Source organism: Oryctolagus cuniculus, chromosome 3 (assembly GCF_051225735.1).
Source record: "Oryctolagus cuniculus isolate XC-2025 breed Fujian yellow rabbit chromosome 3, ASM5122573v1, whole genome shotgun sequence".
Lineage (NCBI taxonomy): Eukaryota > Metazoa > Chordata > Mammalia > Lagomorpha > Leporidae > Oryctolagus > Oryctolagus cuniculus.
In genome coordinates, this window is record NC_142869.1 from 81,920,622 (window position 1) to 81,937,899 (window position 17,278).

Consider the following 17,278-nt stretch of genomic DNA (forward strand, 5'->3'; position numbering starts at 1 on the left):
GCTTATTGAAAAATTCCTTAAATTGATTATAAACAATACGAATATTCCGAAATTCAAACTGTTTCATTATGAAAGATGATTTCCTAAGAGAACTAAATTAGAACACTCTCTGTAAAGTAAATGAGAGACTGTTTTAAAGGCAACATTATTAATACCTACTTTTTATGCTGAGTTCATAATTCTGTTTGCAGAGTTAAATACAACAGGTAAACAGAAATTCTCACTAAATTCAGAGGCTGCTTTTTATGCCTCATTCCAGTCTTGGAATGCTTGATAACCGTGTACATGATTCCTAATCAATCAGCATTTTTTTTTTCCACAGATGAAACAGTCAAGTGGCTTGATGGGACTCCAGCAGACCAGTCAAACTGGGGCATTCGGAAACCAGACATGGCGCACTTCAAGCCCCATCAGTGCCTTGCCCTGAGGATCCCGGAAGGAGTGTGGCAGTTATCCCCATGTCAAAAAAAAATGGGCTTTATTTGCAAAATGAAGGCAGGTGGGTGAAGTCAGAGAATAACTCTTCACTTGGATTCTACCTTGACTGATGTTAACCCCCCTCATTAGCAGTTATGGGTCTTAAAATCCAGAATTCAGAGTATTCAGATAGCTTCTCACATTATTTTTGTGTTCAATATCAATCAAGTCAGAGAACATTTCAGATTCTTCATTCTCTGATATGAACAGAAAAAAATCATTATAAATGATCTCAAAGATCCTATAACTTTCTGTGTCACTCTGGCTATTAACCTAGTGGGCAAAAGAAAAAAAAGTGGTTTACATAAAGAAATAAAATTAGAAATGTAAACAGCAAATTCCTTTCTGCCAACTGCTATGCAGAATTTTTAATTTTTATCTTTGGCCTCAGGAAATATAATCTAGGCCAGTGTATATTTATTGTAGACAAACAGATACAATTCTCCATTACAAGCATATCATACAACTCATTTTAACTTAATCCTGAGCAACATACTTAGTTTACAGTGACAAAAAAAATATTTTAGAAATATGTCAGAAAATTCAAGTCAGTTGCAAACAATAGGAGAAATTTTTAAGGTACAATGTCGACAAGGATCACTGACAAAAGGAAGGTGTTTATGATAATTACAACAGTTTCTAGATTCCAGTTGTATAAAAAAGGGGTCCATGTGGCCTGGAGGAGGCTTCAGAGAGATGAGACCTTGAGATCGTCAAGGATGAACAGAATTTTAGGAACTGGAACAGAACACAATGAGCTCACTATAACTAAAGGCAGCAACTGAGAATGACTGAGGTTGGAGTGGAGGTCTCAGGGAGTGATGGGATCCATTCACAGAGATCAAAAGACTCAAGAGTTGGCCTTGGTGACCTTGGTGCAGGGTCCCTCTTGTGCTCTGCAGACACCCACAGTGGAGTTGCACTTGTCCAGGTGTTAAGGGGAGTGTTTGTAATTTGAGTGATAGAACCAGGAACAGAAAAGGAAGGGAATAGTAGGAAAGAGAATCATCATTCTTGGTGACTGAACAGATACTGAGATGAAGGAGAAAAATTGAATGAAGGGATGGGCACCAATGTTTGAGATCTCCATAGTGTGAGTACCAACTCTTGGGGCAAACATGACAAAGTCTAATAAATAGCATGCCCAAGTTATCACCAGCATATAAGTATCTAAACAAACCAGGGAGTGGGTGTTTGGCATAGTAGTTAAGTCATCACTTGAAGCCGGCGCTGTGGCTCAACAAGCTAATCCTCTGCCTTGCGGCGCCAGCACACCGGGTTCTAGTCCCAGTTGGGGCACTGGATTCTGTCCCGGTTGCCCCTCTTCCAGGCCAGCTCTCTGCTGTGGCCAGGGAGTGCAGTGGAGGATGGCCCAAGTGCTTGGGCCCTGCACCCCATGGGAGACCAGGAGAAGCCCCTGGCTCCTGCCTTCGGATCAGTGTGGTGCACCGGCCGCGGAGGCCATTGGAGGGTGAACCAAAAGCAAAGGAAGACCTTTCTCTCTGTCTCTCTCTCTCTCTCACTGTCCACTCTGCCTGTAAAAATAAAATAAAAATAAAAAAAATAAAAAGTCATCACTTGGAAAGCCCACATGCCACACTGCAGTACCTGGTTTGAGCCCTGGCTGCTCTGCCTCCAATCTAGCTTCCTGCTAAGGCAGCAAGTGATAGCTCAAGTACTTGCGGTTTTGCCATTCATATGGGAAACTTGGATTGAGTTCTGGGGTCTTGGCTTTGGCTTGGCTCAGCCTGGCTGTTGCAGATGTTTGGGAATTAAATGAGGCAGATGATCTCTCTCCATCTTTATCTGTCTGTCTATCTATCTATCTATCTACCTATCTATCTATCTCTACCTTTCAAATGAAAATAAACTAATAAATTTTATTTTAAGAAGAACAAACCAGAAACACCTTATATCTGAATAGGACTTTAAATTTCCTATAACACATGACACTTCTTTGATCCTTCATGGCAACTTTCCGAGGTAGCAGAGCAGTTAAGACATTTCTATTCTACAGGTCAGAAAAGTGCTTGCCCAGATTGAGGTTTTAAGGAGGACTTCAAATTTTCTAAGTATTCCTTTTACATCTCTCACTGTCTCTATCCTGGGAATGAGTACTCTTTGATCATTTTTTAAAGAATATTTTCAGGCCGGCGCCGTGGCTCAATAGGCTAATCCTCCACCTTGCGGCGCCGGCACACCGGGTTCTAGTCCCGGTTGGGGCGCCGGATTCTGTCCCGGTTGCCCCTCTTCCAGGCCAGCTCTCTGCTATGGCCAGGGAGTGCAGTGGAGGATGGCCCAGGTGCTTGGGCCCTGCACCCCATGGGAGACCAGGAAAAGCACCTGGCTCCTGGCTCCTGCCAGGATCAGCGCGGTGCGCCGGCTGCAGCGGCGGCCATTGGAGGGTGAACCAACGGCAAAGGAAGACCTTTCTCTCTCTGTCTCTCTCTCTCACTGTCCACTCTGCCTGTCAAAAAAAAAAAAAAAAAAAAAAAAAAAAGAATATTTTCAACCACATCCACAATAATAGGTGTTTTTAATAACTTAATAGAAAATTACACATTATTTTTAAGTTACAAAAACAAGATTTTTTTAATGTGATTTTGCTTTCATTAACTACATTAATGTTTCTGTTAAGTCTATCAGAAAGATGTGCAAAAGACAGACACCAAGGCACTTCCTCCACTCACAAATCCATTAACTCTTCTTCCTCTGGATCATTCGCTCGCTCTGTCTCTGGATCTTTACTTAGGAAAGTTGTTAGGGCAGGCGTAATAGTTACAATGCCAATTGGAATGTCCGCATCTCACATTGGAGTACTTGGGTTTAATACCCGGCTCCAAATCCTGATTCCCACTTCTTGCTAATGTGAACTCTGGAAAGCAGCATTGATGGCTTCTTGCCACTCATGCGGGAAACCTTGAGTTCCCAGCTCCCATCATTGGTCCCTGCCCAGCCCCAGCCATTACAGGCATCTGAGGAGGCAGCATTTGGGAACTGGAGTGCTCTTTCGTCCTCTCTCTCTCTGCCTCTCAAATAAATACTTTTATTTTTTTAAAAAGCAGAATTAAAATTTTGAGATAGTCTACTTGAAAGAGATATATTTTAACAATATAAAGTCCTAAAACAGGAATCCCCTAACTTTTTGAATGGAGGAACTTTTGTTCATTTCCTAAGATCTCAAAACACCAAAGGTGAGAAAAATTGGTTGTAAAATCTTTCATAGAGGCAGACAGGTTATCACTGCTGTACAAACTCTGTACATCAGATCCCAACCAAACTGTGAGTTCTTGGCGTGCAGAGCCTGCATCTTACTCTTATTGCTATCGCCGACACCATGTTGAGATCGGATGGGAATTCTTCAGCTCAAAGAAGTAGTAGCATATGTTTGTAAGCACTAGTAATGATGATTACCATGAATCAGGGATCAGCAGACTTTTCTTATACAGGACAGTAAATATTTCAGGTTTGGGGGCTGGCATGTGATCTGTGTCACACTGCCATCACAGCATGGAAGCAGCCATAGGTAATGCATAAATGAATAAGTGTGGTTGAGTTCCAAAAAACATTACTTAGAAAATATACAACCAGATTGGATCCAGGGGCTACTGTTTGCTGATCTCTGCTATAAATAATGAAATGATTTGCTGAAACAAAGGAGAAACTTCATTTTTTTTTTTTTTTTGTATTTGGTTTTAGATATTCACACTGTAAAGGAGCATCCAGGAAAAGGTAGGCTGGGAACAGGAAAGATTTTATTTTTCTTTGGAATAGTAAAACAGGAAGCAACTATGTGGCAATATCCATATCACTTCCTTGTCATGGAAGGCTTCCTTTTTCTCCTCTCTTTTCAGGACCAAGTCACAGTATTGTGCCCCTTGCCGTAGCACTGACACTGGTAGTGATTCTGGCCATCATCACACTGTCCTTCTACATATACAAGCAGAACAAGGGATTCTTCAGGAGACTTGCAGGGGTTGGGAACTCTTACTATCCTACAACCAACTTCAGTACCATACATTTGGAAGAAAATATTCTCATTTCTGATCTTGAGAAGAATGACTAATAAATAATGAAGCCAAAGAAGGCCACAGCCATGAGGATGAGTGGAGAAGACCCCAGGGAGTCTCCTCTGTGTTTGCACTTATACACCAGAGCATCTAAAGTGACCTGGTCACTATTTCACTATTTTAATTATTCTTACAGCGATCATTGGCTTTGAATTGTAACCAAATCAGACTGGTTTTGATTTATTCATTTCCCTAAACTGCAACGTATCCTTTAAAAAGAAACTATGTAATGGTTATTATTCAGAAGGATAAGAAGTATTAAAAGAAACTCTCTATGGAAAATTCTCACAGCAATGTAAATAATAATTTTTGCATTAATATTTTTCTACTAAAATTTCTTGGGAGTTACCTCTTCAGACATTTACTCATACTTATTCCATTAAGAGAGAAAGACAGGATAAGAAAAAAATTTAATCATGTTTATTAGAGGAAAAAGAAAAGCTTCTGAGAGGTTTTGTTCGATTTTAGTTAAATCATTGTTAATAGCAAGGTTTGGAAAAAACTAACATCTAAGCTTAAAGGTCACAGGTTCTGGACTCTAACAAATATTTAAGGTGATATTTGTCTTGTTAGTTCTGAAAAAAATATTTTTGTTTAAATAGTAAAGGTTTAGGTTAGCAGAAGACTTTCAAAAGCAACCACCTCATTAAAACGTGGCCTGAAATTTCCTATAACTAAATCATGACCAAGTTGAGATTTTAAAATATAGATGAGCTTACAGGAATATATTGAGATTTTAGTACTATTAAAACACAGGGTATGCCGGCGCCGCGGCTCACTAGGCTAATCCTCCGCCTTGCGGCGCCGGCACACCAGGTTCTAGTCCCAGTTGGGGCACTGGATTCTTTCCCGGTTGCCCCTCTTCCAGGCCAGCTCTCTGCTGTGGCCAGGGAGTGCAGTGGAGGATGGCCCAAGTGCTTGGGCCCTGCACCCCATGGGACACCAGGATAAGTACCTGGCTCCTGCCATCAGATCAGCGCGGTGCACTGGCTGCAGTGCGCCGGCCGCGGCAGCCATTGGAGGGTGAACCAACAGCAAAAGGAAGACCTTTCTCTCTGTCTCTCTCTCTCACTGTCCACTCTGCCTGTCAAAAAAAAAAAAAAAAAAAAAAAAACAAAAAACAAAAAAAAAACAGGGTATATTAGAAACTAAAGATACGCAATAATATATAATTCTATTAACAAGAAGTTATAAATATATAACTTGAATTCAGAGGGAAAAATTGAAGATCTGAATTATTATCTCATTAGAACTAGAGGACATATTGAGAATAAATTATCTTCCAGTAGTAATCTAAGTGCCTTTATCGTATTAGTAAGTTGATTTTAGGTGTTTTATTTAATAAACTATGATTTCTGGGAACCATATCCTCTCATACTGTACTAGTTAGTGCAGTTGGTAAACAACCATTAAAAGTATGATACTGGGGCTGGCACTGTGGCATATAGGCTAAGCCTCTGCCTGCGGTGCTGGCATCCCATATGGGGGCCGGTACATGTTCCATGTTCCAGCTGTTCCTCTTCCAATCTAGCTCTTTGCTAATGGCCTGGGAAAGCAGTGAAAAGTGGCCCAAGTACCTGGGCCCTTGCTCCCACGTGGGATACCCAGAAGAAGCTCCTGGCTCTGTGCTTCAGGTGGGCTCAGCTCCAGCCATTGAAGCCATCTGGGAAATGAGCCAGAGGATGGAGGACCTTTCTGTCTCTCCCTCTCTCTGTCTGTAACTTACCACTCTTATAAATAAATATTTTAAAAAAAAGTATGATATTTCCTGTAAATAAGAAATCTCAGATTTGCTCTTCCTTCATGAATATCCTGTAAAGGAAAATGGCTCCATAATCAATATTCAGAACTTTACTCATCACAGAAATGTTTATTGAGTTCAAACTATGTACAAGTTTATGAACTTGGGGTATTAGCGTGCCAGTGAGGTTTCTGTTCTCATTGTACTTATTTTCTGAGGAGGGAAACTGACAGTGACCCAGTACAGAAATGCGTAGTCAAAAATAGCAGGTGGTTATGAAAATCAAGTAAAGTCTCACCGCAGAGAAACAGGAGGAGCCTCAGGGCCTCCCTGAGAGTATGTTAATTACAGCCTCAGCCTCCACACTGGTGGCCACTAGTCACAAGAGGGAGCTCCGGGAGAAAGTATGAATGAGCATGTAGGTGGCAAACCATCACTAACAGAAATACAGTTTTAAGAAAACACCCTAAGAATAGAGTCTTTGAGATGAAAAAAGTCCCTACAGCACCCAGAAGCAGGTCTTTACTACTGCTCTGTGGTTTATACACTGGGAGAATCTATTGCCATTTTTTTAAAAAAATCTTAGAATTTCATTTTTTAAAAGGATACTATATTATGTGGCAATTAAATCATTATGACTCAAAAGAAGAACTGACTTGAACTAACCAGACATAGAAAAGCCCAATTTAGCAATCTGTTGGGTGAAATTAAAGTTCTGCTCTTTTCAGTGGACTTGGTAAAATCTGGTAACCAATTAGCCTTCTAGTCAAAGCACAAAGCCACACCTCACAGTTTAGCAAAGTGTGTCATTAGGAAAGTGATTTTGCAGAAAGAAACTCTATTGCTTGTCAATGCTCTATACTTTGATAGTTAATACTGAACTGTATCTCCAGACAATCTCTCCTCATGAACAAATCTTGCACTTCTTCCATTACTGAAATTTCAGAAATAAAAGGTACAGACATACTTTGCTTTACTCATTGATGTGTACTTCGTAAAACTTTTTTCTACAACTATTTTTAATCTGAGTTGATTTCATAGCTACAACATAAAAAGAAGAAAAGTAGCAGAATCACAACCTTACCCATAATTAAAGTGCCTCCTCCCAAAACATCAGTTATTTTCTATGACTGACCTGAGTCTTTATAGACCCTGGGTATTACAAAATCTTGGATTTTCCAATTAATGGTACCTTGTCTCTTCCAATGCCAATAATCTTCTTTCATGGTAAATATTTCTTCATTCAGTTTCACTCCCTATCCAGGGTAGATTGGTTTATCTCTCGGATAAACATTCACTCTTGGAGTTTCCTTTCCTTCCTCAAAATGGTTGGACATATGAGAGCCTGCTGTGTCCTTGTGGCATTGGGAGAGAAGTTCAAGGCTGCCTCTGGATGTGTGTGATGAGAACTCCCCTGAGAGCAGCTGTCTGGCCCCACTCCTGGGAATTCTGGTGGCAACCACTGTAAAGTCTGTGGGTGGTGTAACTTCCAGTCTGTTCTCTCTGATTAGGACCTATGTTGGCTCTCTCTGGTACTGCCTTGTCTCCTGAGAACTGGTCATGACTCCCACCCAATTCTATCCCTAAACTCTGCAGTTCTTGGTTACAAGGTCACTTAACCCCTGCAATTTTGAGACCCTATCTAGCACGGGAGGCAAAAGGTGTGTTTCTCACCCTTATCTACATGGGCTGGCAAAAGGATTTGTGCTTTATTCTACTATTCAAAAAGCCTTGAAGTTCTCCAATGAGTCTCCTACCCGTAGCAGAAGAAGTTAACTTAAGATCTATCATTGATAAAGTAGGTGAGGTACTATGGTACTATGAAAAGTTTTGAATGGATTTCAAAAATACTTGCACTAAAATAAATTTATCTTTTAATTCCATTTTTCCACAAAGTTCTTGAAGCTCCTTGGTACATAGCTTCTATGGGCTACTGAAGTACATTTTCTAAGTAAACAGTCTTCAGATGGGGGACACATCCCCTAGGGTGCATAAAGACTTCCAGAGAATACAGAGGAGTGAATGTGTTTTTAGGGAACTCAGTTTCTAGAGTCTCTAAGCTTCATGTATGTTCCTTCATAGAACTGACTCCTAAGAACATCCCTGTGATCAAGGTATCCTGCTGGCTCTTCTTTCTCACCTTTCTTTGCACAGTTGCCTTTCTCCACCTTAACAACAAATGAAATGACTTTTCACTCCACTCTTACTGTGATGCCTTGAGAAAATGTTCCATGGAACCAAAGAAAAATATTCAAAATATTTATTTCACTGAGGCTTCTTTTAATAAAGGAATCATAAATCATAAATGTAAAACTTCATGTCTTGCCGTGTGTTCAAGTATTTTTCTGTTAAGGATGTAGTGGTGAGGCAAAAATGAATTATTTTCCCCATATTCATATTCTGAATTAAGATGTATTATACACTGTGGGACAATAGGAGTGCTAACTACCTTTGAGTTCTTATCTCGTTCATGACTTTAATAGGTCAAAGAATATTTCTAGAGGGAAAATCTGGGGAAAGCAAGGTGAAGGCAGGGTAGATGGGGCTAAGAACTTGATGTCTTATGTTATCCAGGGGAAGTGTGCATGACAAAAGCTCTGTGCTTTATTTCTTTTAGCTTTCTAAGTGAGTTGTGAGGATGAATATTAATATGCTTATTTGAAACTGAAAAATGACATTAGATTTTTTTTCTGAACATTAGCTTACTTCACTTATTGATTTGGTATTAAAGCTTGGCTTTACAAATTAAGATTTATGATGAACTTTTTATTAACTGAATGGACTAAAGTGAAAGAGTTAACAGCATAATGAATACTTGTTTGCAAAATATTAGCAAAGCCTTTTCATTTTACTTCTAGGAAACTGACCAGATGAAATCCCTTTCATTACTAGGTAGCAATAGTTTTCCAAGTTCAGTGTTTCCTGTTCTTTGCTTTAAGCAAAACTAAAGAAGGGGTATATTCAAGTGGTGAGTTGATAGAATGAAGAAAAATAATTTTTAGCTTCTGCCTAACAAGTGAAGAGATGACCTACAAATGGGAAGAAGTATTTGCAAGTTATATATCTGAGAAGGGTTAACAGCCAAAATATATAAAGAACTCAAAAAGAATTCAATAGCAAAAAGAAATAAAATAATCCAATCCAATTTAAAAATGGGAAGTAGATCTAAACAGACATTTCTCAAAGGAAGACATACAAATACAGGTACATAAAAAAAATGCTCAACGTCACTAATCATTAAGGAAATGCTAGTCAAAACCACAATGAAATATCATCTCACTCCATTAAAGTTGGCTATCATCAAAAAGACAAAAGAGGGAACCTGCGCGTGTGAGTGAGGAAGGTCGGGTCTAGAGACTTTGGCTCTTTAATGCCCATAAAATGTCTTCACTTTCAGAATATGCCTTGGCCGTGCCTAGTCTGAGTATCTGGATATTTGGTAAAGTTGCCAGGCCCACTGATTCCAAATCCATGAAGGCGATGAAACTGTTCGGTGAACAGCCTTTGGCCCAGAGTAAGGAGGCTTATGACTGGTATCCCAATCTCAACATGTATTTTGAGCTCATGGGGATATTCCATTTTCATGGCCTCTAAAGAGATGAGCATCAGAATTTTAAGGAGGAGTTAATGTATCTAAAGAAGCTTCATAAAAAGGGGAAACCAAGGAAGGCAGAAGGAAAAAGAACAACAAAAAAGAAATAGTGCTGGCCTGTGGAGAGAGAAAACTTCTTCCTCAGTGACTGAGAGGGGAACGTGTACTTGTTGTCTTTGCACTTGTTGGAAGACAGTCCTCTTTCTCACTGAAGCTTATTTGGAAGAACAGTCATCTCTATGTTGAAGTTGAATTCAGTTAAATTCTGACTGGCTTCTTAAACACACTCTAATTCTGCAAAATTATTCTGGTATTATTTTGCAATCTCATGTTTACCTAATTCTTTAATGAAATGGATACAGAAATTATTGTCTGATGACTTGTCTGAGGTGGGGATGGGATATTGGGGAGTAGGGGAGAGCCTAATTAAATGAGTGTCAGCATTTCCTCCTCCCTTTTCTCTTCTCCACTAGCTTAACCCTAAACTTCTTTCATCTCTGGCCATTCAGCCACTGTCTCCACCACCAAGCTCACAAACTTTCTGTGCTTGTCCACTTACTGCTTTGAGAATACCTAGTAAGATAAATCTGTGGAATTAAAGGCTACACCTGAAGAAGAAAAAAAAAAGACAAAAGATAACTGGTTTTGGCAAGGATTTGGAGAAAAGGGGACCTTTTCACAACAGCCAAGAAATGAAAACAACCTAAGTATCCATCAACTAACAAATGCATAAAGAAAAAGCTGTATATATTCACAATGGAATGTTATTCAGTCATCACAAATGATAAAGTTTTGTCATTCGCAGCAACCTGCAAGGAACTGAAGGTCATTATGTTAAATGAAATAAACCAAGCATGGCCGGCGCCGTGGCTCACTAGGCTAATCCTCCATCTTGCGGCGCCGGCACACCGGGTTCTAGTCCCAGTCGGGGCGCCGGATTCTGTCCCTGTTGCCCCTCTTCCAGGCCAGCTCTCTGCTGTGGCCTGGGAGTGCAGTGGAGGATGGCCCAAGTCCTTGGGCCCTGCACCCCATGGGAGACCAGGAGAAGCCCCTGGCTCCTGCCATCAGATCAGCGCGGTGCGCTGGCTGCATGCGCCAGCCGCGGCAGCCATTGGAGGATGAACCAACGGCAAAAGGAAGACCTTTCTCTCTGTCTCTCTCTCTCTCACTGTCCACTCTGCCTGTCAAAAATTAAAAAAGAAAAGAAATACACCAAGCAGAGAAAGACAGGTACCACATGATCTCATTCATATGTGGGATCTGAAAAACTGATCTCACAGAAGTTAAAACAGTGATTACTAAAGGCTGAGAAGAGTGAAGAAAGAGAGATGGGGAAACCTTGATTAATGAGGACTAATACATAGTTAGAAGCAAGTTCTGGTATTCTGACACATAGTAGAGTGGTTCTAGATAATGATGATGTTCTGTATGTTTCTCTAGTAGAAGGAAGAAAGGATTCTGAATGCCTTTATTGTAAGAAAATATTTAATATTTGAGGAGATATATGTACTCTTATTAGACATTTTACAATATTTACATCAAAACATCACATGGCACACCATAAAAGTTTACAATTAGGGTGCCAGTTACTTTTTAAAAGTAATTTCCAATGAAGCATTACTGTAATTTTGGACACTTCTGAGAAGGGAATTAAAAAACAAAGTGAGGTGGGGGCCCGCGCTATGACGCAGTGGGCTAAAGCCCTGGTCTGAAGTGCCGGCATCCCATATGAGTTCTGGTTCTACTCTCGGCTGCTCCACTTCTGATCCAGCTCTCTGCTATGACCTGGGAAAGCAGTAGAAGATGGCCCAAGTCCTTGGGCCCCTGCACCCATGTAGGAGACCCAGAAGAAGCTCCTGGCTCCTGCCTTCGGAATGGCGTAGCTCCGGCCGTTGCAGTCATCTGGGGAGTGAGCTAATGGATGGAAGACCTCTCTCTCTATCTCTACCTCTCTCTGTAACTCTGTCTTTCAAATAAATAAAATAAATCTTTTAAAAAAAGTGAGGTTGCTACAACAATCCTTGTTTCATTCCTACCTACTTATTTTATAGGAATAAAGTTTCTATATTAGTCACGATAGGTTAGCGTATGTACTGGAAACAAACAAAAATCCTGTAATTGCAGTGGGTAAAACAAGACTCAAAAGTTAATTTCCTTATGTATGTATATAATTTCTTTAAATATGTACATATAATTAATATATTTATATACTTTAAGAGGCAAAAGACAGAGAGTATATATTATATTTGTTCTCTTCTGCTGGTTCACTTCCCAAATGCCCACAACAGTCAGGGCTGGGCTGGAGCCAAAGCTAGGAGCCAGAAACTCACCCCAGGTCTCCCATGTGTGATGACACTGACCTGATTACTTGAGCCATCACCATTTCCTCTCAGGGTCTGCAATCAGCAGAAAGTGGGAATCAAAAGCAAGAGCCGCAAATCAAACCCGGGCACTCAGGTGTGGGATGTGGGAGTCTTAACCAGGATCATCTTCACTAGATTACCACACTGGCGGTGTACAGCCTGTCATGGTTCCACGGACTCTCCAGGGTAACTCATTTCAAAGCAGTTACAGACCCAGGTGACATCGCACCTCTGAACACGGGACTCCTAGCACTGATATGGCAATAGAGAACTCTTAAGCAACAAATGGCACTTCCACACACATAGCATTGGCCAGAACCAGTCACAAGGCCTAACCTAAGTGCAAAGAAGTATGGGAAGTCTTCCAGTGAGCTTAGGAAGAAGAGGATAACTGACTATGCTTGGCATCAGCAGTCTCTATCTGACTTCCTAACATGACCAGTTATAAAAATAAAAAAAGGAATAAAATTGATACTGAACCCTGACTCGATCTAGCAATTTGTAATTAATATTAATTTTTACCTATGGTACATCCATTTTATTGAGAGATGCATTTCATATAAATTTTAGTTTGGCAGAAACTAATTTTTTAGTCTTTGTAACACATTTAAATTGTCTTGATCAACTGAATTTATATTGTTCTAATAACAATTGAACTGACAATTCAATATAGAACAAATTTCTAACAACCTATGTTCACAGGGACTTTTTAAAAATAATTTTAATATCATTATTTAATGCACACTGGTTCTAGAAATATCAATAAAACACTATTTCTTCCCTCAAGGAACTCAGTCTCAGGGGGAGAAGAACATACATACAAGTAGGTGTGATGCAATGTGGTACAAATAATCACCAGAAAAACAGAGTCAGAAAGGAAAGAGTGGCATTTTGATAATAATAAGAGGTACAGAAAGAGACCAGGGAAACAGATATCTATTAAACAGTGAGAAATTTTTGTTTAGCAGCTTTCTTTGCTATCTTTTTGAGTTAGAAGGCAAGTTTTTAGTTTGGGGCCAATAACAAAGAAAAGAAAGGCCAAATTTATGTGCAGTTAATTTTTTAATCCTAAGAGAAAAAGACACATGTTATTATCTTTATACTGTGGTTAACCCCATTTAAAGCCAACTTGTTTCTAATGATTTCTAGTTAGTACTGGAGTCGATTGAAAAAGGCAAATAAATCTGGACTGCTGACCATATACATCATTCAAATATTAACCTACATAAATAATTTCATTTTAATCATATGCTATGGAGCAACATGATGAACATGTCTTTTGGCTCTCACCATTCTTAGACATAAAAAATAATGACTACATTAAAAAACTAAAGCTTTTGTAACTGGACATTAGAAATAAGCTAGTAAGAGTGGTGTCAATTTTAGAAATACTGACTTAGCTGGTTATAGTTTTATACAGCCTAATGGAACTTTTGATGTCTTGGATTATTTACAAGAATTCACAACTTTTAGACTTTTATTTCCATGTTTGCAATTCAATACAAAGTGATCGAAATTCATGTTTGTTAATTCTTTGTATGTAAAATTTGAAGTAGATACAATAGCTAATATGCAGAGTTTATAATTCATCTACAATATGAATATTCAGGCTCAAAAAATGTCAATATTTTAGGTATACTTGTAAGTCTGTTATACAGTTGTTTAATATCATATGTCAATTCCATTATTTTATTGCACATTAAATTTTTCAGCGAAAAGTCAACAAGTGCACCCAAATCTAAAGTGCTGAACATAAACATAAAAATCTGTTAACTGTACTTTGAAAATTTATATTTACTAAATAAAAAATAAATTTAAAAAATTTTAAAAAAAGAAAATCTGTACTTGTTTATAATGCCCAATGATGAATTCTAATTGCAGAAGAAAAATCTATAACTAAAACCACAAACTAAGCCCTGTGTAAACCAGTGACCTTCTTTACTTAGAGTTAATTAACACAAGCACTTGCTTCTTGCAGAGCACTTTGCTGTAATTTAGAATAAATTAAGGGAAAAAATCTTTCAAGTGCTGTTTTCTTCACACCATGAAGTGAGCATGATGGACCAAAGTTAAGTCATTTAAAATATTATCATCCATTTCTTGTAATTATGAGCAGCAATGCCATATCTTCTCTATTTTTAGGAAAAAAAAGACATCCTGCTTAACGTTATTGTTTCCTGTGCTATTTATTAATGGAAATTGATTCTCAATATAAAATGCCATTTTCTGTGTGTCTCTCATTAAGTCTTTCATTTACATTAGATTTAATGCATAATGCATATCTTTTGATAGTTTTCAAATATATGTATTTTAAATTTAATATGAAAAAAATGAAAGGATCATTTTTGTTTTCTCCTATGTCTTCCCCAGACCTGAAATTGTGACTTTATTATTTTCTCTACATGCAGTTTTAGAATTGACTTAAACTCTTTGAGTCCTATGAGGTCGTGGCCCCAAAGGTCATTTAAACTTTACTCTTGGCCTTTGTAAAAGATAGAGCTTGGCAGGCACCAGAAATCCAACTCAGCAATGTAGGAATCAACAGAGCTCTTCTCTATGTAGAAGGTGGAACCTGGGAGGAGGTGAGATCATGAAATCAAAGGCAGAATAAAGAAAAACTCAAAGAAAGGAGTAAGATAGGGTGACCACCTAACAGAAATGTTACCTCGCTGAGTCACCTACGACTTCAGAGTCCCTGATTCAAACTGTGCTGGTATGGAGGCTGCTGAGAGCCTTGTTCAAAACTGGGCATGACTTAATAGATTTTCCCAAGCCACTGGCACTCGTAGTCCTTAATCAAGGGCTCCTCTGACCAAATAAGAAACTGTTTCGTCCCCTTTTATTCCAGATGACATCCAAAGGTACAAAAGAGACCCATTCTCTGCACAATACCCAACAGTGCATCCAAATGCAGCAGTGCCTCCTGGCCCTGGGAAAGTGTCACAGAGCTCAGTGAAGTGGTCATGTATTCACAGAGCTCCCTGGAGTTGATACTCCAACTTTACACTTTCCAAAGGAAGCATAGAGGAAAAAACAGATATTAAGAAGGCCTACTTATGGCCGGCGCCACGGCTCACTAAGCTAATCCTCCATCTTGCGGCGCCGGCACACCGGGTTCTAGTCCCTGTCGGGGCGCCGGATTCTGTCCCGGTTGCCCCTCTTCCAGGCCAGCTCTCTGCTGTGGCCAGGGAGTGCAGTGGAGGATGGCCCAAGTGCTTGGGCCCTGCACCCCATGGGAGACCAGGAGAAGTACCTGGCTCCTGCCATCAGATCAGCGCGGTGCTCCGGCCGCAGTGGCCATTGGAGGGTGAACCAACGGCAAAGGAAGACCTTTCTCTCTGTCTCTCTCTCTCTCACTGTCCACTCTGCCTGTCAAAAAATAATAATAAAAATAAAAAAACAAGGCCTACTTGTTTATGTATTCCTTTAGAAGATAACCTGTAATTGCATATTCATAAGCAAATTTAATATTATACTTTAACTGTAATCTGTATTTGTTACAAAATGTAGTTTCATGAATGGTAGCCATTACAATGATTACATGGTCATTCTCATTACTCAACACTGCACTTGAAATGCTCTAATTTAGTTGTGAATCAAAAAAAGTCAGTTAAGGCAAGGAATCATAAAAATCAGTAGTTTTATACATAGCTTAAACACTTTATTTTCTTTTATGTCATATAAATATGCGATTATATACTAATCTTTTAGTATAGGGACAGTGCCATTCATTTTAATATTGCTTCCTGTTGATCTCATGCATAAACCATAGTCAATCTCCACTTTCGGTGTCATTCACAGGTGAAAATTGAAAGAGGGATGTCAACTAATCTGAGTGCAAGCCTTAAGTTTGTATCATTTCCTCCATTATGTGTAATTGTCATGCTCAATAGCAGAATTTTTAACTATTCACATATATTGCATCTGCAAAGCTTCTAGAGTAGTTTCTATAAAGGAATTCTCTTTTCATACTCAAACTTTACATTTTGTAATTAAAGTGTAAAGTTACAATAGGGAGTGCAATTGGCATAAATGGATTTGGAAACAAACACAGCTGACTGGTGTTCCCTGCAAACCAGCAGGCAGCAGGCACAGCAGCCCAGCGCTCTGTGCTTCCCCAGGCTTGGCTCATCTGGCAGAGCACTCAAGTCACGAGCTGCTTCGTAGCTGTCAGTGCTTGAAGCTTCCTCCGGAATTTTCCCTCATGAACTTTTCTCTGAGTCCTCTCAGAACGGACCTGTGCATAAGAAGCAAGAGAGAAGAGCTCCCCAGGACACCTGTGCGGACTGTGACTTGATGAAATGTGTCTGCAGAAGGAAGGTGGGGAGGGACGGAAGCAGCTCCTGTGGAGGCAGCTTCAGAGCCGGATGTCCTCCGCAGTGCTGGGGGAAGGGAACTTGCACTCCCAAAGGCGAGGCTTCTAGGGACATAGCCAGTGGGTTTTTGGGCTCCAAGGACATCTCTGCAGCGACATGGATGCATGAGCAGACCACCTCACGTTCTTCCATAGCGTAACTTCCTTTGTTCTGCTTCCAACGTCACCAAAATCTGTAGTTAGGATTTTGGTCCTCTGTGTAGGTCTGCCTTGGGAATGTCTGATCTCCCAGACTTTGAGCATATTAGGCCTCTAGGCGAGTGACTGCCTATCATAAAGGAAATGGCTCATGATTGTGATTAAATCTTCCATGCAGCTTATGAGAAAGTGAGGATTGTGGCCAATGTTCTTGTACTCATTTTCTAATTGTAAATCGGTAAGTTGGCATCGCTATGCCTACTTCAGTCCAATGGATGAATTTGTTGCGGCAGTAGGAGGTGTGGAATGTTACTGGAGACAGTGCACAGGTGTGGGCAACATCACTGGAAAGGTGGCCTAGACCCAAGGCAGTTGTCCTGGTGCAGGGATTCCAGAACAACTGCATAGCCCTTACTTAGATGAGAGCATGACCATACACTGACATCATAATACCTACTTCAGCTTTTGTGTATGCTTAGAGTAAGCCAGGACATGGCAACCTTTGGCCCCAGAAAAGAGTAA

The 17,278-nt window shown here is 39.8% G+C and overlaps 1 protein-coding gene, 1 long non-coding RNA gene and 1 pseudogene across 5 annotated transcripts in view; 2 read left to right on the plus strand and 1 right to left on the minus strand.

The window, feature by feature from the left end:
• Positions 1–7,254, plus strand: part of PLA2R1 (phospholipase A2 receptor 1) — a 127,531-nt gene extending 120,277 nt beyond the window's left edge. Inside the window, exons 27-29 of one of the 4 annotated variants that reach the window (XR_016230703.1) lie at positions 323–499; positions 4,177–4,209; positions 4,332–4,829. Coding sequence is in view for 2 of the 4 variants with exons in the window: in NM_001082334.1 (NP_001075803.1) it covers positions 323–499; positions 4,177–4,209; positions 4,332–4,543 (422 nt within the window). In the remaining 2 variants the exon portion in view is untranslated. 4 annotated transcript variants of the gene reach the window in all.
• LOC149127404 (uncharacterized) overlaps positions 1–17,278 on the minus strand; it is an 84,888-nt gene that overhangs the window by 30,631 nt on the left and 36,979 nt on the right. The gene's annotated exons all lie outside the window — the stretch shown is intronic.
• On the plus strand, positions 9,553–10,138 carry LOC100358350 (small ribosomal subunit protein mS33 pseudogene; annotated as a pseudogene).